The sequence below is a fragment of the Pseudoliparis swirei genome, chromosome 23, assembly GCF_029220125.1.
Source record: "Pseudoliparis swirei isolate HS2019 ecotype Mariana Trench chromosome 23, NWPU_hadal_v1, whole genome shotgun sequence".
Classification (NCBI taxonomy): Eukaryota; Metazoa; Chordata; class Actinopteri; order Perciformes; family Liparidae; genus Pseudoliparis; species Pseudoliparis swirei.
In genome coordinates this window covers 8,231,711-8,255,566 of record NC_079410.1, presented here as the reverse complement: position 1 = coordinate 8,255,566, position 23,856 = coordinate 8,231,711, and the positions used below count along the sequence as shown (strand labels likewise).

Genomic DNA, 23,856 nt, shown 5'->3' with positions numbered 1-23,856 from the left:
GTAGAATATGAAACACGTCAATAAATACTGGACAGTGTCTCTTCAAGTAAAGTACCGTATATTAAGTGTGAAAGCAAAACTATAGCTAAATGAAGACAGGAACAACTGTGTGGGGTGACATATTCATAATGCACGAGAGAAACTGGTCAGATGCGGCAGCCTCCAGGTGTGAGAACTGAAGTGTGCATGAGGAGGACCATAAAACAAGAGCTTATTATTTGTAGGTTCATGAAAAGGGCTTGCAGTGAACTGCGTTTTAGAAAAATATTTATAAATAAAAATATACATAGAAAAACTGACTTCTTAATTAAGATGTATCCGTAAATGTGTTTTTCAGCATATAAATGAAAAGACAATTGTATTTTGATATTTCAATTAAAAAAGGGAACAATCGTTTTTCAACGCAATATAACATTTTATAATACATTTCAAGATACATTAATAAATCACAACTTAACTTTTCTATTCATACATTTTTGTTCAGACATGAAGTTTATTAAAAACAACCAGACACCCAACAAGCAGCTCAACAGTAACAGCCAGTAAAAAGGAGTCAAAGAGAAATTGTTACAAATCTTTTATTAAGATATTCATTATTTAATCCACTTTGACATTTTCTCTATGATTTGTATTTATTTATTTTACAGTTGTTAATGTGCAATTACCTTTGATAATGTTGGGTCACAGTTACAGGGCTTTCACAAAGTTATTGGCACTTGGAACACAGATAGAAATAGGATGAGCAGGACAGGATATCCACTGGCGCTACAGGGTTACAGAGGGCAAGGAGCAGGGGCAAAGACATGGGCAGACCAATTACTGCACAGGTTGTGAAGAAGCGCCATTTCTGGGTAAATATATACCTCATGCTGCGAGTGCACAACAAACAATCTGACCTCTATGTGTGCGTCTATATATAATATACAGTATTTATCTATACATGTGTATAATCATATTTATATATGTACTGTTTAGTGACAAAAGGTTCCCCATGCCGTGCCACACCTCATCTATTCAAGTGTGTAGGTCTACAAGTGTTGTAAACACATGTTAAATGGTAAAGAAATTGCAATGGGCTAAGAACTTACTGAAAAAAAGAAGCATGACATCATTCTATTCTCAAATTCACACAAATGGTAACACAACCACACTTGCACACCTATTGCAGATGGTTGTGAGTGAAGTGAGAACTTAACATCGACAGGTACAATAACCATAGTTATTCTACTCGAGGCTCATTCAGTTCAGTAGGTCACTATGGTTACTGAAAGAAACTAAGTTAAGTTGTGCCTCGCTTTAAAATCTTCCCTATGGTTTACATTTTCAACTTGTATTCTTCTAAGGGGATCAATGGCAATTGCACTCTGATTTTCCAAATACCTCTGTAAAGGACACACTCAATAACAGCGCTGTATTAATGAAATTGGCAATTGTCATACCTGGTATTTTTAGGCAGAAACATTGACAGATTTAGTAGCCATCATGCTATAAAGAAAATAATATATTTCCATTGCTAGATTGAATGTGAATTTATAATAATGGATTTATTTGGAAAACCTTTAGTTTGATATATTTAAAGTCTGAAATGACATGAAGTCTTGTCATAAATTCTGAAATTATTGGGGAAGAACATGAAAATGTAATCTGAGCTGAATGGTTAACTTGGACAAGTTAAAAGCCAATTGAATGTACATATTAATTTTAAACCACCTAAAACCGCTGCTTTGCCTCTTTCTGAAATGCATGAATAAACTGGAAGTGAAACATGACACCAGCTGCATGAAGGACAGGAAGCACAACGGTCTTCAAAGACACTGGAGAGGTATGTGGGGGAGGGGTGCTCATGTGGCAGCAACAGTCAAATGGAGCGCTTGCTGAGGTTTTGTTGTCATTACCCTTTAGAGAATACTTACAAGTTACTGCATTTGTGTTCCGTCCATAAATCATCAGGTCAAACTTTTATTTCTTTAATAAGATTGACTCAACTGCCTTAAATTAAGACATAGCGATGTCTTCCCGTTTTTCTTTTTACCCTGTACCTTTCTTCAGAGAATCGAACCGTGTTAGAAATGCCCCTCCAGAAGGAGAAAGTAATCAGTCTGTGAGAGTCTTTCACTTTTCTAAGTCATACCCGGGCCATTTTCCCTTCTATCCATCGGCACGAGGAATGACGAATCCCTGTGCTAAACTCCCAAGAGGTCATGTAAGAAGCTTCTAGCGAACACCACCGTACACATAAAAAAGGTCAGTTTTTGACCTTTCATAATCAGATGCATCCAGCAACAGAAAAGGAAGAACACTTGGGATTTAACTCAACAGTCATCTTGATTATTTACAGTAGGAATGTGTGCCACTTCGAAACAATTAACACATGCAGAAATGAAACCAAAGAAGACAAATTCCACCTAAAGGGGTTCAATTGCTACACAATGTTTAAAGGTGCAGGTTCATTAAGGTGCAGAAACCTCCACTCCCATGGAAGGTGCAAAATCATGTTATGCCAAACTCTTAAAATAAAACTGTCAGCCAATTTTTTTTTATTTCCTTATTAGATACATGAATAAACTACATACTAAAATGACACAGCTGCGCAAAAAGGCTCTCCTTCTTTACCAAAGAACCGCTTTGCACACACATGGATAGTACCATAAAATCCATTTGCTTCAAGCAATATGGCCTCCTCATGACATCACTGTACCCACCAGGCGTCTGCTTATTCAATTAAAAAGGCACATTCCAATATTCCATAATTATTTCCTGTGGATGTTGCAGTTTATTTTTAAGAATTTCAGTACAAAAGAATAAACTAACAGTTGTCAGATCAATATAACTGTTATATTTCTACCAGTAATCTTTGAAATCGTGGGCCAATGTTTTATTGAAGGAGGCACACATTGCAGGTTCACAACCTAACAAATGGAGATCATAGACAACAACAACAAGCTGAATCAGTCTCATTATTATTCTATGCTCGTGAACAGAAGATAAAATGCTTAAAATTTAGCAGTTCGACTGCTCATTCCATCACTCCGCACTTTCAAATTAAGATAAAAAAATTAATGGCTATGGGTCTTGTGATAAGACTGCTTTATTAAACTCATTTTTTAATGCAAAAATAGCACTTTTCCATATTTGACAAGACCTCTTTCAATAGAACATGAAGATCGAGATTTTAAAACAATCCCTTTCACTCTCTTTGCTCACACCGTTCCAGGCATGGGCACTTGTATAAATATAGTTTTTCTTCTAAAAAAAATGACCATCTTTGATTACCTTTTGCCCTTCAAATGTTCAATACAATCATCTCAGTAAAAAGCTTTCCCCTTCACTCTGGATCCTTTTTTTTTCAGTTCAAAGATGGAGAAACATGCTAAAAAACTATAAAACAGAAAGATGAGATACATTTCTATCAGACACTGCACAGTGAAACACTCAGGTGCAATTCTCTGGTCTAGAGAAAGATGATGTGGTGAAGAATACTTGCAGGGTGGTGAGTGGAAGATGCGAGGGGAGGAAGAACAGGTAGTGTTAATGTTTACTATTGGATATATTTTTAATTTAATTCCCTTTTCCCAGGCTGGAAAACAAGTCGTCAGGGTTGCGTAGAATACAATGCCACCGACACTTACATTCAGCGTACTCGCCACCTCAACTCCTAGCCTGTCTATCAAGCCATACCTTCCTCCTCAGGCTACACTGGTAACTCACCCCATCACCTGCATTTAAGGGAATGTATTTCATATGCAACAGTGGATGCACTTACACACATTAAAAAGACAAGGGGAGGCAGAGGGCAGTTAGGAGAAAACCCTCTCATTCTCTCCCTTAACTCGACTAACTCCATTGTACAGTCATAAAGCAAAAGTTTAAGTTTTCATGTCCTGGTTACATCAGGGTGACAACAGCTGTTGACCCTAGCAGTGTAGTATATATAGTCAGATGTGAGAGATCAGTGTGGGCCAAAAAGTGAAGTGGCAAGCAGAACTGGGGAATACTTGTGTGGGTGTGTGTGTGTGTGTGTGTGTCACCAAATTTCAAACTTCCCCGGACACAATGTTCAAAATAACGGTCCTCCGTCCCCGCCTACACCTGGTAACGATTCACCTGAAGACCCACCAGACTCCATGCCAGCACCGCCGGCGGCCTCCAGAGAGGCGGGTTCGAAGGCTGGATCCGCCCCCAGGGCGTCATCCTCAATCTTGACCCCGTCGGGAAGGAAAGCAGTGTAGGCGTCGCTCTCAGCCATCAGCAGCTTCAGCTTGGGGATCCAGCTCTTACGGACTACGCGTCTGGCGTTGGTGCACATGTCGGCGGCGATGGCGTTCATCTCGCTCTCCTTGAAGGTGGTGGCAAAGTTCTGACAATAGACTGGCACGGAAAAGGGGGGGAAAAAACATCTGTTAGACGGATTGTACTTTACGATGGGAACGACAACAAAGACAACAAATAACTAATGACATGAAGCAGACAGGAAGCTAATAGAAATAGTGGTCACGGGAAAGTAAGCCCACTTAATGAGGAGTGGTATGCCACTATTAATTATGTCCTTTTAAAAATGTTTTTCTCCACTCGGCACAACCTGCTTGCAAGGTGCATGGAGAGGTATCAGAGCTCCTCCTCTTCCTCACACTTACAATATTGATACTGCATCTGGGCCAAGATTCTACTGTATTTGTAGAATCCAAAATTATCTGAATTACACAAAAAATGTCCAACCTTCATCGACCCTTTAGTTGTTTATTGGTAAATACTGGAAACATCTCCCGAAGTTAAGACATTTAAAGAGATCCTCTTCGCAGGAAGTTCAGTCAGGAAGACTCACTCTACACTCCATTCATCATAATCGCTCAAGTCTCTCTCTCTCTCTCCCTGTGATTACTCCATCAGCCGATTGTGGGCGTTCACTTTAAATTAGCCAACCAGAATCTGAACAGGTCCCTAATCCAATCACATCGATGCTGTCAAACTTTGAAAATATTCTCCTCTGTGCTGCTGTCAGTTGTCTTCTAGCACAATTGGATGCGACCCTGCTCCACCTCCGTCACCTCCAATTAGCATCAGTTCAAAATCCTCAATCACCATCGGAGTGCAGCAACTTCCTTCTTCACCACCACCACCAGTGTCTGGACTCCAGGAGGGACTCTGCCTTATCTGACCTCAGCATCATTACCCCTCGATTACGCTACTTTAGGATGTAGTCGAATTGCCAAAGACTTTGCACCATTCAAATGTTATGCATATGTAATAAATTATCGTTTAATTATAATAGCAGCAGATTTCTTAAACATGTCCTGCAGCCTCTTTCATTTCACTCACGAAATGTCGGGAAATTAGTTTTCATCTTCACAAAGTGAACCCAGACTTCCCTGAGCTATCAAGAGGCGGTACACAAGTTACCCCTTTCCATAAATGTCCAAGCACATTACGACTTATGGACACTCAAACGTATGTGAACATAGGTAGATGTTGCTACCTAGTGGTCACTGTGGGTTATTACCATATGCTAATCAACACCATACGTCACAAGTATGTGTGTTTATGTCAAATATGAATGCATGTAGCACATGTGGGAATCGTTTGCATGCCTGTGCAAACACAAACAGACAGAAAAACATTGCTCACATTTGACCGCATGTAGAACTCTGTTGTCCAGGGGCTTCCGGCTCGGGTCATTGGTGGATGAACGGATGCCTGTTCCACAGCTGTTGGCCAGAGTATTCCTGATGGATCAAAAGTAAGAATGAGAAAACACAGAGCAGATGCCAAAAATTTTCTTGTATCCCTCTAAAGCCAGCAGATCAAAACAAAAACAAATCATTAATCCCGATATTAAAAAGAAAGCTCTCGCTTACTCTACAGGCAGAAAGAACCAACCTGTCAAAGAAGGCGGCCAGCAGCCTCCGAAGCAGCACCTTGTGTCTGGTCCCTGCGCTCACATGACAGTTCATCAGCTGGGCCCGCGAGATATACACAGAAGTACCTGCAAAGAATGCACACGCAATGAAAAACAACACGCACAACCAACCGCCAAACGGCATCGGCACGTATCACCATGCATGACTTATTTATTGTCTCGCTTTGCAAACGGATGTCATGGTTCATGTACAGTCATGAGAAAAGGTCTTCACTTGATGATCTGTTTATCTCGTGACAAGTATGCTTCAGATCAAACATTGCAGCTGTCGGTCGGGAGTGAAGAGGCTCGTTTTTCTTTGTTCGCTCTCTATAAATAAATACATCTGTTTCACAGGTTTCACACGGGGTATAATCTTTATATTAATATTTGTATTAACACCAAGTCAAATGTGTAGCACTGCAATGTGATCCGCATACCAATGCCTGGTCCAGTCATTTGAGGACAGCTTCCTCTGAATACGTGAATAGTTACCCATCATAGATAGATAGATAGATATGTTTATTTATCCCCAAAAAAAATTGCCGTAACAGTAGCAGCACCAATAAAACTAAACACACAAGAATAAAAAAAAAAATAAAAAAAAAAAGAAAAAAGATAAAGATGTATACAAAAAGTATAAAAAAAAAAATATAAAATAAAATATATATATATATATACAATATATGCATACACAATACACAATACAATACTATAATAATATATAAGACAGTGTGCAAAATGCAAAGTGTGTGTATGTGTGTAGTGTAAATGAAAATCATCATTTCGGCTCCTCTCCAACTCGCTTCTGTAAAACTCTGTTTCCGTAAAGACAGGTTTCTCTGAGAACACACAAACCATACCTGAGACTAACTCCAGTTTCTCAGCAGGGTCTCCATCCTCGTACAGTTTGGGATGACAGCGGTTGCCGATCTGAGCAATGAGTTCTACGGGGAGGCATGTGAGGTCTCGGCCTCGCATGCGACCCCGTGTCTCTGTGTGGTCTGGGAGAGCCTCCACACGCTCACCAGCTGCTGGAGAAAAACAACGTTGTGGAATTAGAATAAAACCACATCACTTTAACATACAGAGAAAATAGAAGCGGGGGAATCTAAGTCGTGAAGGCAAAGATTATCTACCATCAAAGATATAAGTGGGTGTCGACCTTAGATTACATGATAGGTATCCTGTCTTTCAGGTGCAACTATACACACCACTCTGTCTCGTCTCCATTACCTGCAGCTCCCATATTGAGCATGCTGTACATGGTATACATGTTGCAGATTTGCCTGTACTGCTCTTCAGCACATTCATCCGTCCCCTCTTCCTCTTCTTCATCGTCATGGTAGCTGATCGGTGAGTCACTGGCGTAGGTGCTCAGGGTGCCGGGGCTGGCGCCCTCTGACATGCCGAGGCCTGCAGCGGCGCTCCCATTGGTGCCGGCGCTGCCACTGAGCCCGCCGCTGGCCACCATGCCCAACAGGCTGGTTACGTTGGCGCCCATACCCATGGCCAGTCCGAGGGCCGCGGGGCTCTGAATGGCACTGCCCCGCGCCGCCTCATGGGAATAACGGGCTGCCTTCCTGGCCCCGCCTCCTCCCCCTGAGCCTGTCCCACTTCCATCTCGGCTGCTGCCTCCCTCCCACAGCCGCTTGGCTACGGGAGTGCAGACCACCGAGTAAGGAGTGGACGCTTCCGGCTGGCTAGAGGGCTGCTCAGTCTTCACCCGTGATACCAGAGGGAGTGGCGTCAGGCATGAGGCAGGCCGGCCCGCACCGTTACTGGTCTGCTTCACCGGGCTCTGGGGCTCCGAAGGCGGGGCCTCCTCGGCTTGAAGGCCCTGTGAGTCGCAGCTTGGAGAGGAGACCTAGAAATGAATGTATATCAACTTTGTGTCAGAATACAGGAACACAGCAATGTACCAACAGGTTGCCAAGCCAAGGATGGTCGGTCTGTTCGTCCAACAGCTCGGCATCTCAACAACCATTGACCAGATTCCCTGTATATTTTGTAGCATTATTTGTGTGTTTTTTAAATAAATGATTAAGTGCCCCCCTTTATTATCTAGAACCATTGTCACACGAGAACTTTACTTCCACCAGCACTTCACTTGGGATGCACCAATCCAGCTTTTTCCATCCTGGGCGTTGGGTATCGACCGATCACGAAGACTGATCTGATACTAGCGTTTCATTATTTGATATAACGGTATCCAATACCAGATTAGTCAATTGTAATCAAACACCCAATCCAGTCATCTGAGTTGGTATCGAACCGTGATCCGATGTCCGTATCAGTAACACAGATGAAAAGCTATTGAAACAACTACAGGGGAGAGTGCTTTCCATTAACAATAAAATTACATTTTAGTAATATAGCTTTCTTTTAATTTTACCCATTGGGATCTCTGACACTGAGACTTTTACTGTCACCTAAATATAAAGGACCCTGTTTCTCCAGATTATATGTCTCAGACCCGGTGTTATTTGCTTTGAAAAGTTTCAACTGAAAACCGTTTCAGCCTTACCTTGAGGAAGAACTCGGTGCCCTTCTCCATGATCTGTTGTATCTGCAGGAAGCCGGCGGTATACATGAGCAAAAACTGGTCCCCCACCGTCATGCTGAGACGGCCTGTGTAGCAGAAAGACAAAATCTGCTGGAAGCTCTGGGGCTGCACAGCCGATGGGAGCTCCACGACGGTCGGGCTCGTCTCATTGCTGCTGCCACCTCCGCTGTTGCTGAAAAGGTCCCGGAAATAAGAACTGCTTGCAGCCAGCACAGCTCGATGGGCCTGAGAAAAAAAACATATATATATAAATCATTCCATTAGAACTTAGAAAATAATATTGAATGCCCGAGTTTAGATTTTGGGTAATTACTCTTCTTTTCACTGAATTATTTAAAATCCGAGAGACTCCTTTGCTATGCTGACATTTTTTTAGCAATTTACTGAATTTTCTGGATATCATTTCAATTTGACAATACCCTAACAGGGTTTTAGTACCAGAATAAAACTAGACTTTGCCTAAAGAAAATACAGTTTAAACACACATCAGTATACATTTAATTATGTAACAAAAGACTAATATATTAACTATTGAGCAAGAATTGAATGCCAAGTATTAGTAAATGTAGTCAGTATTTAACTATCGTGGTTTTATTCCCATATCCCAATCATTTATTTCGACATTTATTCAATAGGTCTTTAACATAATATGAATGCTATAATACTGAATTGAAGTTCTCCCAAAGAAAACCATAATCAAAGTGACAGCTCTCTTAGTTTTGGGGTCGTTGAGAGCCCTAAAAACAAGATTACAGGGCGGACATGGTTCAGAAAATCTGCAAAGATAAGAGTGAGGAATGACATCCAGCCGAGACTCAGGGCAATGCAATTGGGGGCAATCTAACCCATTGTTTTTCCAGACGAAGTAGGAAATGACACGCTATTAAAGAGGTCCAGTTGTCATTCCAAGTGAAGACTACAACGGGTAATTTAACTCATCGTCAAACCTTCAGCTGGAGGGGAAGAATTTCGAAAAAACCTCTCTTAAAATTCATACCGAGATGAAAAGCTGCTCTCTCTGAAAGTGTATCATCATTCCAGGTCGGACTATCCAGTTTCAAAATTACACCAAAAGAAGTCACACGTAACCAAAGTTACCATGGCCGCCACCTGTTTTCAGACTGTCCAAACAACACTTCTTTTGAAGTGTATTGGCATCCCATCCTCCACACAGCCAGGCGGCCATGGAGCCACCGGACTAGTCGTTAACACCCAAGCTTTAGCCTCTCTAAATTCAGCCTGGACTTCCGATCCAAGTGTAATTTCCATTTAAAGACAATAAATCCTCGCTGCCCCATCAGTACCTTGAAGGCATGGCCCTTAACCACCACGGAGACATCGCAGTAGAGGCCTTGCAGCCGCTGCTCATTGAGACACTCTAAGACATTGTTGCCAAAGTTTGGGATCGCCATCTGGAGGGTCTGGGCCATGGTGCGCCGACGCACACCGCCGAAGGGTCTTGTTGGGGGAGAAAGAAAAACAGAAAACATTAAAAAATGTGAGAAGGAAAAAGAGAAATGACACAATCACAATAAATACACACTCTAATATATATATATAAATAAATATACATATATATACATATACGTTATACACCCTGGTTATTACACATAGGTTCAGGTGAAAGTATCTGGCTGTTGCTGTTCATACCTCGAGTCAGCACATGCAGTAACGGACACATTACTGCTCAACAGGGTTTTGAATGTAGTGTTTACACTGCTTTATGGTCATGAGCAGAGTCATGTTTCCAGGTGGGATAAGCTGAGCATGCCCATTCACAACAATGACAAACACGGCATTATCCTGTGCTGTGTCCTTTGTGTAAGAAGCAGGAGGCGCTGCAGCGAGGAGGCGTAATGTAACATGGCTGTGTTAAGACAGAGCGTTCGGGGAGAACGGAGACCGAGAGCAAAACGGGTGAGGAATGTCAGACCCTTACATTAATAGACAATAAAACAGCTGACAGTTTTTCACTGGGACAAAGTAATACCAAACATACACTAAATCCAATGGAAGTTGACTTTTATTGATACCATTGCTACGAGGCGAAGTTATTCACAATGAAACACCTCTATTCCAGAGAGAGAGAACGTCCCGAATAAGCATTCTACCCCTTGGCACATCCAACTGACATAGACCACAACTATTTCTTCACACAGTCCTACTGAAGGCTTTTGGCAGGCTCACGGGACGATGATATTTGAAACTAAGTTTTGTTGAGGCTTCCAGGGATATTGCACATTGCATTAATCCTATACGTCACTTTAGCCTTGCAGTTGTTGTTATTGCCAGCAGCAGGCTGAGTAAAAGCCTTTTTATTTTCTGTCCTCTATGAGCTATATAACCTGAGTGTCCTTAGCTAACTGGGCCATGGTCTGTTATTCCATGTATCTTAACAAACTCCACACGTTCCCATTCACTTCTCCGAACAGTCGAAGGCAAGCATGCCCCCTTGCCCTGCGACCTCAGGTAGATTCCTATTTTATAATTGCAAATTAAAGTGGACCAAAGATTGCCCTGCTGCGGATATGAACCCTGTGAACAGACTCGATTCTGCGAGACAAAGCTTTGTATTCAGTGTCAGGATATGGAAAGACACCAGATATGTTCTTTTGTGTTTCAGAATTTGTACACATGACCTCATTCTACACAATAGCATGGGGAGGATTCTACCTTTCAGTTCAGGGATTCATATAAGCATTATATGCCCTCTGTACCCACAAGCAACATATCACCTCCACAATCACAGCTGAGACAACAGATCCATTGATAAGCCCACGTGGTTGCATTTCATTTGGCCGTAAACCTCGACTTAAAGCAGAACACTGGCCGTAAAGGTTCTCGCATACATACACAGATGAGAGAACAGGCCTAGATAAAGCTGCTTTTCACACGGATGCTTTCCCACTTTAAAATGTTGCATGGCTAAAAAGCTCCATGCACGCACACACACACACACAAAGATACATACCAAACAAAGGCAATCTCTGATACTGCGAGAACAGACTGATTGAAGCCCACCCTGTTGGAGGCAAACAACTAACTTTGGTGTGACTGACTGATGAGGGCTGGAGTGAGCCTCCCCATCATATCCAAAGCCTTTCATTTGGGACCTCGCCAAGCTCCAGGGTAAAGAGAAATGCTCTCTTTGTCTCTGTCTCACTCAAGCTCCATCTCCCTCATACTAAAACACAGATGCGCACACACAAACTCAAACAAACCCACAAAAGGCACACTGAGTCACACACAGACATTAGACAATACTGCTTGTTTACAGTTTGGCGAGCCGCAGTAAGCACACATGCGTGCACATAAAGACACACAAACATAGGGCTGAGAGCAGGGTGTGTTTGCACAGTTTGCCCTGACAGTGAGAGAGAATGTGTGTGTGTGTTTAGTGTGTGCATGTGTGTATGTATGCACCAAGGAGGGGCAGAGAGTCCTGCAGAGATGAGAGGGAGCATCTCACGTCCTTATTCCATTAAATATATCGAGCGCAGCAATGTTCACGAATTAAATTCACCCGAACTCCCCCTGTGGCTTATACCAACCAGCCTGGGGAGGAATGTAGGTCATACATACTCACAACATACTAGAATGTTATGTTATGTTTGGAAGACCGTCTACATATTTCAGAACTTATACTGTGTGACTACTTTCCAGTTCATCCACTTTTACCTTTGAGAACGGCATGGGCTGTGACACTGCTGTGTGGAGGATTAATGTGGAGTCATTGGTGCAGCTGGCACACAATGCAATCCCTCTACAGGCATTTCCTGGTTCCCATGTGTCAATGCCTACACATCAAGACACATGTACCGGGCCCGATTAGTGGTTATTCTTATATAACAGGGGGGGGGGGGGTCCTGAATGAAGCAGCACGGACAGCTTGAAAACTTCTGAACTTCATGTGGTCCCGACTAAAATGTTCTCTCTCTCTGTACAGAGATGTGTACACGGGGGGAGGGATGCCGGGTAATGGGGAACAGATAAGGAGCTCGTTAACACGCCGCGCCGTGTGCCAGTCTACGCGCCGGGAGCACAGTCTGCTGGCACCGGAGCGGGGAGGCGGGGGGGGGGGAGACACACATGATGGCAGCAAAGCCTCGGTGATACCCGGGTGAGGACGACGGTGTGTGTTCCCGTTTACGTGCCGTCAAATGACATTGAAAGATATCAATCTCGATGCCCTCCAGCGGACTCGGCGGTCTCGCGAAGTCCCCCCCTCTCCACCGGGGCTGCCGCCGGAGACATGTTTGATGCCACCTCCCATCCGCAGCAGGCCTATAGGAGGTGGCTAATGGCTAAGCTAACACTACTGTTAAATATTTTTGGGTTCGCCCCGGCGCACCATCCACCTCATGCACACTCAGCCCAGCTGCACAATGTCTAGCATTTCCGCGATATAGTCCGCACTCGGATGTATAAACGAGACACTTACTGCCTGTGCGGACGAGGGAGCTGCGCTGCGACGCCGGGTGTCAAGCCCAAATGTTGCTTATTTAAATATGTTGGTGATGGGGGAAATCGCTCCCCCTGCCATTCTCCATTCTACCGACATCAACAGGTCATCCCAGGACACGCAGCAGCTGAGGGCGAGCCAGACGGAACCAGTGCGGCACGGAGCGGGGGGTGGGAGCACAACAAGGCACAGTTCTTTACAAACGGCGCTCGCAAGTGTTGCCGTGCCAACAACCCCCAAAAAAAGCCTGACTGCCATCGCGTTTTTGCATATTTGAGAGAAGAGCTAGGCTACATTAAATTATATAATTTAACTACACACATTGCCACTCCAAGTTTATGATACGGTGCATTTCCATGGGTGAAAAGGCAACACACAAAAAGTTAAGGGCCGTGCCAACCTCGACCCTTCCCGCAGCATATTTATCCCAAACTTTAACCGTCCCTTATCTAGTGGAGCGTTCATCATCAACCCAAATCCACGGCGCTAACTGAGGACACCGGCATAGACCCCTCTCCCCTCCTCCGCCCTCTCTTCCGCAACCGACGCCGGGGAAACCTCGGATGACCCCGACGGCGGGTCGCCTCACACAACGGCAGGTTAAGACACTCACCCCCACGCCGGGATGTTGATGCAGACTCAGAGCGTCGGTTCAAAGGAGGAGACACGCAGCGCTCTCTCTCCCCGCTGATCCTTGCTCCAGGCAGCCATTCAGTGCGAGCGAGACGCCGATAGCAGAGCCATTGAGGGCGGTACAGTATCCCAGGGGATTGCGGAACACAGAGCCACTGATCGCAGGACGGAACAGGAGAGGAGGAAGACGAGCATGACGCGCTCGTCACTCAATCGCATGATCCTTTCGAGCGCTGCCTCGATTTGGGGAGAACTATCCCACGGCGTGGACTGTTTGCGCATTGGCACAGCGAAGCGGCAGCCGGGAAGGAGGAACCATCTCCCGCCTCTCTCCCTCTCTCTCCGCATATGAGAGATAGAATTGGGAAAAGTAGGCCGTGCGTGTGCCTGTTCCTATTTAACTTGGGTGAACTTGGCGCGCGCATACACATAGTATGAGGATACAGCCGCGCCCTTGTTGCCTGTAAACCAGTGAACCCGTATAAGCAAAATACAGGCTGCTATGACACCTGGCAATTATACCTGCAGGTAACCGTGTTCAACTGATATATAGCTTATAGTTATTAAGTCAACTCTTTATATCTAGACCTCTGCTTCACCACGCTATTCAATTATGAGTATAGCATTCCATGCTTTCTCCTTTCTTTGCATATAGGCCCATGTATTTATTGTGAAGCTGATGTCACAACAAATAAACTCAAATGTTTCATGTGTCAACAATACACATACAATTTCGCATTTGAATGGATTCATGAATAAATGAATTTGCCACTGAATACTGTTATTATTTGTCATGTTTTGTCTAATTTTCTGTGCTTATTTCACAGAACCCAATATCTCAGATGGCAAATTGGAGTTGGAGGAAATGTAAAGTCCCTTGATTGTCTGTTGTATCCATTCTGTGGTTAAAATACTGGTGATTCAATTAACACAACTCTTAATCTGGAGAAAACAACTCTAATGATCCAAAGTGGTTTGCCCTCCTTTAAAATTATGCAAATTGTAATGTGAAAGTATATTACCAACAAGTGAATAACTGAAGTGTCAACTCATGGCATCATCCATTGAAGTCACAACATGTTCTGATATGGCATATATGGACTACATCTAATTTGTGTCTGGCACAGAAGAAAGCACCCTTTTTTTAATTTCTCAAATTAGTGATTTTCCCTATCATGGTGTGCAATCAGTTGCTTTTAAATATAGCATGGCCTTTTGACTGTATCGCAGTGGTATCATTAAATGGTATGCTGTGTTGTGCAAATTCTTCCCTTTCAGCTATAAATAAATATTAGGATTCAAGCAGATAAAAGCACGATAAAAGATGTATTTAATTAAATTGATTTTGTATTGCAAAATTAGAAATGACACATTTGCCTCTGAGGGCTTTACACTGTGCATACGACATCCTCTGTCCCGGGAACTCACTTAAGTTCAGGAAAAATTCCCCCCCAAAAAACGTTCACTGCGAGAAACATCCCTCTATACGGATGGAATGAAGTACAATAGACGTCAAGTGTAAAGAATGAACAACATAACAGAATTGCCATGCAATGCATAAGGCAGAAAGTATTCATATAATGAGAGTTATACAGGCACATGATGGAAAAGTTACAACTACCAATGAGAACAGCAGCAGTGGATATAGTAGAATAATAACGATAATAAAGGCCATTGGCATTACCAATAGCAAAACAACAAGCAATAACAATAATAGCAGGAAAGGTCGGGCAGAAGGACGGTCCAGATATAACCACAATCCATGTAAACTTGTGAGGCGAAAAAGGACAAAGATTCTGGAAAAAGAGCAAAGTTAGTTTAGTGCATTAATGGAGCATGAATTCATACACAGAAGAAAGTAGAGAAATGTGGGCATAAAAAATAAATACAAACATCCTTTACCTTTTACTGTGTCACATCGAAGTCGTCGCTGTGGAGCCAGTTGTTTTTTAGAGGTCACAAGTTAAAAGGAATAATCTAGTGTGAAAAGTGGTCTAAGGTCCAACAGCCATCCAATGGTCATTTCTTCAAAGCAGACTTTGACTTTTTTTAATCATATCTTTTCAATGCATTAAATACACATTTTTCAAAAGGATTTTTAAAAAGTCGTTCAGTTTGGTACGTTCAGTTTGATCATATGTAATAATGTTAAGGCAGCTTCTTTTTAAATCTGCAGTATAATGTAATATACATTTTGAATACAGGGCTATTTCTTTTGTCATCTTACATTATTAAGGATGGAATGCACATACCAGCATAGCATATTATTTGCCATATAAGGATGCTTTTCTCAGTTTATAAATAATAACATCGTTGGCACTTTTATTTTTGGTATATGAGGTAAAAGATGCTGTACTGATCATCAACATCAGTATTTGGAACAATGGAATAGTAAAAAACGAACACACAAAACAGAGTGCCATCTCCTGGTTATTAGTGTCTGTATTATGTTTTCAAGAAGAGCTGATGTGGAATATTTCTGTAAAATCCAAAATTATATCACAACTCTCTTCGACTGTTACTCTCAACTCCAATTTTTTTTTATACACCCCACCCATAAATGACAGTAGCTATATAGAAATAGTCTGAGAAGAAACATTTGCAAAGATATATCTGCAGTATATATATACACAAGTCCAAATAAATTAAGCTTGTATGCCATATTCTTAGCCGCATCCGAGGGCATATTTATTGTCAGTTATAATTGCTCACTACTATCATGTGGCATTTACAAGAACTACTATACTTGTTCCATTACAATATTCTCACTTAACATATTTAGAATAGAGCAGCGAAAACATTCAATTACCCCAATTTCCTCGGTCAAACAAACTCCATGCACCATTTTACCCTGACATGACCATGTCCCACTGACTTCAATGAAGATTCAGACATTTAAGTTGAACCAAAGAGACTATGGTATAGCGAAAGAGAACATCCTTGTTTATCAAAATAGTTTGCAATTAATTTGGATAAAGGGTAGGATGTTAATTGACCTTCCCTTTAGTTGTACTTGTGTATAGGCCTACTGTTAGTTTACTTTGGAACAAAACATAATAGTGTACGTTTTTCACATGCTTATTTAAAACGTCAGATAGTTAATTTCCCTCTGAAATATAGTAAAGTAGAAGTAGAGATTGGCATGAAGAGAACATAATCAAGTAAGCATAGATACCTAAAATGTATATTTGAGTAAATGTACTTGTATGACTTACAGGCCACCAATGGAACAGGAACTCATTCTCGACCCCTCCCCTTCTTGTCAACAGTCCACGCAGGTGAATGACGTCTAACAGATAACGGCTGGCCTTGTACATTATTGAAATACGGTGAAAGTGTAATGAAACAATAAGCCGCAAGAGGCCGTGGTTTATTGGTGTTTTAGATTAGGGTTCTTTCTCTTTGGACATTTCGCCGTTTGAGGTGTCTTCGTTGAGTCACTTCTTTCATCGTTTTCGCCTCGCACATAAAGCAAAATGGCGAGTCTCAATTTCAAATTGACGCTGCAGTTATTTCCCAGTCGTCACTCTTGTTTCTCGTTCAGGGAAAGAGCTGCAACATTAAGCCTACACGGTTTGCAGTGGCTTGTCTCTTTACTTTGCTGTGTTTTATTCAAGTAACACAGAAGAAGCCAGCATGCATAGTGCCGGGATCCTCCAACTGAATCAGTTAAATGCTAATCAGCCATTATCCATTTGATCATTTACACGTGTGCTCTCTGTGAGACGTAATCATGTCTCATGTGAATGAGGCCTGTTGGTGACATTACATTATAGGTTAACATGGTTAGTAGAATATCGCCACCTGCTGGAAGTGTTTATAACGAAAAAAATGCAAATATTGCAATATAAATTGAAATGTTCCTTTTGTTTGGTTCCAACTGTGATTTCAATATTTATTGAGAAGCAACTACACTTGATATCTAAACAGGCCCTCATAATAACTACTCTGGTTTCTAGACAATGACCGTAGAAACATACAAATTCAAACTACCAGCACAATGGCGTGTTCCTGTTGTGGTTTACTGATTGAAACTGCCTGCCTGCATATTTATACACGGTGGGATAGCACACCACTTATTGTGTTGTCCTACACACCGAATGGGTAATCTAGACAATGTGTGTGACTGTGAAATGTCATGTCATGTTGGTCATACAACTCTTGACCGTTATGAAACTTTTCTCCAGAGGTTTTCTTTGTGATGTCTTTGGGGTCAGGTGCAAAGGCAATGCCTGTGACACTGTATTTTTTTGCCTTTGCATATTTGGTTGGTACCAGGGCCTCTAGGCATGTTAGCGTTCACTTCATTGCAGCTTATATTATTAATAAAATACATTAACAGAATACGCATGATGGCATAATGTGGTTGGTGTGGTGTTTTAGGCTTGACATGCTTTGATTTACTGTAGTCACCTTGTCTTTTCTTTTGAAGCAATTGTAACAGTAAGAATGGACAGAGAAAGGACGGAGATCAAGATGCTTTAGCTTGGCTGATAGTGTGTATACTTTGGTATGCTTTCCCCCTTCCCATTAATTTGGTATTTTAATAAAAAATGCATTTTTAGAATGTATCTGTCCATATTTCTCAAGATATAGTATACATTGTACAGGTCATTTGTTAGAAAACCGCCTCCCTGAATAATTATCCTGTTTATGTGAAAAACAGAGATAACAGAGTACAGACAGAGTAACTTCCATCTGATCAATAATGCCCACTGTGGAACATGTCTGCAACTAGAGGTGTGTGTGTCTCTGTCTCTGTCTGTCTGAGCTCTGAAGATGGCATTAAGATTATGCTGATCATGACATGATAAATATAATAACTCTATAACTTTAAGCTGATGTGGTTTAAGAAAGTCCAGAAAGGTCTAAATGCTCAACAGACTCTCTCTTGATAACTCCAAGGAAAAGACAAGATGTGATTAAATGTACTTTAAATCCTTATATCCCAGGTAAAGCTGCCGGAGCATGTGTTCTCTTTACACCACTGCACTATTTCACATTACACACATTAAACGTTGGGAGCTGCTCAGCACAACCACCGCTGTCTACTGTTGGCCACTGTGCACCTCCACCAGGGGCGCTTCAATAGTTGTAACGAGAATAGTTCTCCTATATGTGTCAAGATGTTTGATTGTTACTATTGTCCCTGGTTTATAGACGCACCAGAGGGGTCAAGCAAGGACCCCGTGGGAGGGAGGCTTGGCATATGAGGATGGGAGGGGATGGGGGTGTCAGACTGGGTGACGCTCTCAGGCAGCCTGCTGGGCAAGATGCCCTGCTTCTCCGTTGCTGGTGCCTTGGCACTAAGACTGGCAGCAGCATGCTGTGACTCCATCCCAGCAACAGCGTCACAGATGTGGGCTGGCTGCCAAAGGGTCCCCAGCCAATCAGGGCACACACAGTGCCAGATCACTCCAGAGGTAGCCAATTGGAAGCCTGGATTTGATTAATGTTGTACCTCCCAGATGTGAATTCCTTTAAACCCACAAGGTGTGCGTGTGCGTGCGTGTATGTGTGTGCGTGTAGTACACGCACACGTCGTGTGTTTACGTGTGTGTGAGATAAATAAACAGTCTTGGTTTGTGCTGCCAACTGAATGCAGCTCTGTATCGTACATTTCCAGTTCAGACCTGTCAGTATCTTCAAATTGCGACACAACTGCTGTTCCTCAAAGAGGTGGCGAATCACCCGTGATGTATGTGGTGCTTTGTCTCACTCGAGTGGCCAACGTAAATAAAACAGTGGTGCTGATATTGTGACGTGAAATACTGTAAGGCCTTTCCCTGATGATAAATACTGTTTATTTTATTGTAATCATGAAACACATTTAACATTTTCTAAATGCAAAAATGAGTCGAAGGATGGTGTGCGTGTGCATTTCATTTGATTTTCATTTATTTATTGTCATGTTTCTTCTTACAAAAGTGCCATACAAAATCTTTAAATGTCCACAAAATGGGATCTGATCGGAGATAATCATCATGTATCATTTATCATCGTCCCATGTTGGTTCTCCCAAAACATCTTATCGATGGATGGTTTTCTTACCATGACATTGCATATTAGTTTTCCTTTTCTAGATGCAAACATTTCCTCCATTGTGGGGCCTTCAATCTTTACCTCCACATCTGCACACTCGGGCCGGCATCATCAGGCCAGCTATTTATATTAAAATATAACATCATCAGAATATATTTTTTTTCTAAATATATTCAAATAATAAATATGTATTCAATTATTTCCCAGAGTTTTTTATTATTTTCGCAGTTTCTGCTGGTTTGCTTGTTTGCGCTGCTGCCAGGTTGAGATTTGATTTTGAGGTGTTATGTCCAGCCATATCCAATCATGCAGGGCCAAAATCAGGAATCAGGCCTTCAGAATCTGCATCTAATCAATTGAAATCTTCATCAATGTAGCTGATTTAATCATGTGAATTCAATGCAGCTTTAGGTTGGCTCCTCGGGGCCCCGGTCTCAGCTCCCAGCCAGCAGGCAGCCAGGAGCCAGCTAGCAGGCGGAGGGTTGCACGCCAGTTGACCAATATTTTCTATTGGGAGGGGCCTATGGGCAGGTAGAAGATGCAAACTATAAGAAGGAAACTGAATTTGATACTGGAATTAATATTTGAAAACTGTTTGTATTTCAAACTACAAAGGCGGAAGGAGGAAGGAGTCGAAGAGGTCGAGGAAGATGATATTTTCAATCTTACTTGATGCAATGCCCTGTTAATTGAACTGTTTAGTGCAAGTGTTTTTTTTTTTTTTTTTCTTCTCCGTTTTGCATTCTGCAGCCGAGAGGCGAGCAGAGTGAGATGTGAGAAGAAATTGTGTATCAACTGCAGTCGGGATCAACATCAGACGGCTGTTTAGTCCAACCTCCACCTGTCATTTTTCCGTATTTTGACCCTCACCCTCCTGTTACCTTTATTTTTTATATTTATTTTTTATTTTTTTTGGGTTCAATTTGACGCCAGCAATTAAAAAACCAGAGAATTATTATTATTTAATATTTTTTTTTGTTTTTTAAGTGTGAGGCACTTATGTTTGTTTTGTGAAAGAACAACGACACATATTATATTAAACATTGAAAATTAATCCTAAATTAAGTAATATTGGGTAATGTCATATTGACCAAACAACCTGACCCTAAGGCAACACAAAAAAAAATGAACAAAAGACGTATAGAAGAGGGCGGCGGGCTTTTTTAATTTTATGCGATCTGCAATACCACCACGCCTCCGATCCTCCTATTGAGCAGCCCTGTGGCAAAGCCATGGCATCATAATGATAGTAATAAGGTGGGGATAATGTGGACTGTGTAGACCTCCTCAGGCCCAGAGGCAGGCCCACGGCCCGCCACTGCATCTGCATGAGGACATCCCTCACCTGCCAAGTAAGGAATCGATGAAGAATTATTCAATAGAATTAGCTGCAAGAATCTTACAAAGCAATTACATTAACATAAAAACGATTTTGAAAGAATTTACTCACAAAGTATACCAACTGGATCTTTGTAAGACTCGGATGAATTTGTGAATCTTGGACCCGTTTCACCTTTCCCCTTAAACTTACATGTCAACTCGGTGTTATCAGTCCACTCACTGGATGGCAGTGAGAGAAAACTTGCTGCACTTTACAGTGTAGTTCCATTTTCCTTTCTTTCCTCAGGAGTATGTGTTTTGATTTCATATACCTTGTTGGTGATTTCCTTGTCATTTTTCAGCCATTTGATCTCAAAATCTTTTGGTGTAAAATCTTTGGCAGCGCAGGAGAAGGAAGCCTTCAGTTCATCATCAGTGAAGGCCCAAACTTTAAGAGTTGGCAGCTCATAAACCACAACTGAAAAACAAACATAAATATATGTATATATATCTATATATCTATATAGATATATATATATATGCAGAAGCAATGGTTAAAAATGCTCCTGTAAACTCAAATTACAATAGACTATGCTTTTTCTGTATGTACTTGCACATATGCAAATTGTGATTACGCTCCTCAGATTAACAATTACTGTCGATTATTACAAAATTGCGCATAAAAATGTAAAAAGAAAATCATTATTTCATGGTAAAAAAAATTACATATTAGAACAGCAGAGCTTTAATGCTTGCTTCTGCATATACATTGACTGCTCTGGCAAAGCAAACACAGATTTTATGTTAAGAATCAATAAACAGTGGAAGTGGGGGCAGACTGACTTCAAAAAGAACTAGGATTATGCAGATAGATGGAAAGAAGCAGTTCTGAGACAGGTGCAGAGGACAGACGGTATACAAGCAAAGAATTAAAGTATCAGCAGCAGAGCTTCAGCCTTCTTGTCCACCTCACTCTCTGGTTTGTCTGTGAGGCCAATTATGAAATAAAACATATTGTTATGTCAAGCTACCTTTTTTATTTTTTATTTTAAATGCCTCATTGAGATTAAAAATCTCCTTTTTTTTCCTTCTAATTTAGAATATTTTTATTTTCATGCTCTTCTCCAGTAATGTTCTTTTCAAATGACAGATTGGAGTATGTTTCTTCTCAAATATTTAAAGTATATATATATATATATATATATATGTATGTATGTGTGTGTATATATATATATATATTTATATATATTGAGATCAATTGGATTTGGATGCTATTGTTTTTTAATTTACATGAGTGAAGTGAAAGCAAGTTAATCACGATTTATATTTGAATTAGTTGCAGCTGTTTAAAAAAAAAAACTTTTAATAGATTCAGTTTTCTTATTTCCGCTGTTTTGAAACCACAGACAAACTGAGACGTGGAGCCTCCAGAAGAAGAAAAACTACTTAAGAACTGAAAGTTGACATACAAAAAAGAAATTGCGGTCGTACACAAGAAAACATCTGCTGGCATGTGTTGCACCCTTAAAATGAACTGTTCAGAAACACGTCGTTCTTTTATACATTTAATTAACAAGTTCCTGGTTAAAACAAGCATCGTGTTGTCTTCAGCCTGCATACCGCACCTCTCCTTCACACCCCTCTCTTAAAGAGACAGTGCTCTCTTCCAAAAAAAGGTCAACAAGCACTTTCCTCCCTTCAAAGTGAGCATAGGAACAGGTGTTCAACGCTGTGAAACAACACATGCATTTCAGGGTGCTACACATGTCAAATAATATATATGAAAGCACTCTTTTATATCACAAGTAAAAAAGACTAAACAAAACGGGCGACAACTTGAACTAAGTGAGTGAAGTTAAAAGACTATTTATTAAAATTGGGAGAATAAGTCTTGAGGTTAAGAGACTCAATCTAACTAATTTAACAATACAAATGATGTTCATTGTTAGGTTTCTGCCTTTTCTCGGGAGCCCTGTTATGAAGCTCTGTTATGGAATAGACACATCATGCCTTTTATAGTATGATTTCTACATTCATATCTCACTTTAGAAATATTTCTAATCCCCAAAATTGAGTGGTTTTCACAAAGTGTTCGCTGGAGCTTTATCAGCTCATTTTCTTAGAGTACAACAAGTTCAAGCACTTTCATCGTGGGAGATGATTGGGGTAAGAATGAGTATCTGGGATCGAGATTGGAGATTTTAGATTTTGTTGCCGATTGGATGGCCTCTGTTCTGAAAACTGTGCAGAAATCCTCCAGTTATCAATATAGAAAGTCATAAATCCTTTTAATGCCCAAGGTCTCTAGTCTTCTGTTTTACAGTTTCATGAGGCTGTAATTATCAGAGAGGTCTCAACAAGTCATTTTCATACAGTCATTTTCATAATAGCTGCCAGGCTATGCGATGCTGTTTATGTTTCTCTTTTTGATGCCTGGGACTTCTGATGAAGATGTATACGGCTTGTATGATTCAACTGAGGTGCATTTATGAAAGTACAGTGGTAACCTATTTTTTACTCATTAAGTAGCATATGATTGGTCTAGGAAAGGTGAGGCCCACCTGGTTTTCTCTGTGCCCCCCGACCCATCCGCCTCCCCCTCCCCCGCCTAGCAACTGTAGTCTTTTTGTATATCATAAAAGTGCGTCACTTACTCTGACTGTTGCGTAACACATGTTGTTCTTTCATGTTGTGTCCTTTTAAGCTATTACACATTTTTATTTTTCCACAGTTTAAATATGGTATAATGTAACATTAATGCATCACACCTGCCTTCCAAAATAACAGATGGGAATATTATTAAACAGTAGCCTACATTGTTGTAGAACAACACATGTTGGTAGAAACCATAGAAAAGAGGAAGTCACAAACCACAACCTCTAGTCTGACAAGGAGACAGGTGGTTGACAAGAACTGCAGGAACACTTAGAAAATACCTCA

At 41.3% G+C, this 23,856-nt stretch overlaps 1 protein-coding gene and 1 gene segment (V, D, J or C); both read right to left on the bottom strand.

The window, feature by feature from the left end:
* Positions 1-560: 560 nt before the first annotated feature.
* On the bottom strand, positions 561-13,626 carry LOC130188792 (nucleus accumbens-associated protein 1). Of its 2 annotated transcripts, none has more exons than XM_056407285.1 (8): positions 13,535-13,626; positions 9,764-9,917; positions 8,421-8,684; positions 7,130-7,760; positions 6,757-6,927; positions 5,875-5,980; positions 5,623-5,720; positions 561-4,368 (listed from the first exon to the last, which is right to left on the bottom strand). In XM_056407285.1, the coding sequence occupies exons 2-8, from the start codon at positions 9,887-9,889 to the stop codon at positions 4,058-4,060; spliced, it is 1,707 nt and encodes a 568-aa protein (XP_056263260.1). In that variant the 5' UTR covers positions 9,890-9,917; positions 13,535-13,626; the 3' UTR covers positions 561-4,057. The 2 variants fall into 2 exon arrangements, with proteins under 2 accessions (XP_056263260.1, XP_056263262.1); XM_056407287.1 differs by having other exon boundaries at positions 6,757-6,924.
* A 5,910-nt stretch (positions 13,627-19,536) lies between these two features.
* LOC130188526 (immunoglobulin heavy constant mu-like) lies at positions 19,537-23,604 on the bottom strand. The segment is given in 3 exon segments: positions 19,537-19,685; positions 21,110-21,394; positions 23,571-23,604. Coding segments are annotated over 3 exon segments (468 nt in total).
* Positions 23,605-23,856: the final 252 nt, after the last annotated feature.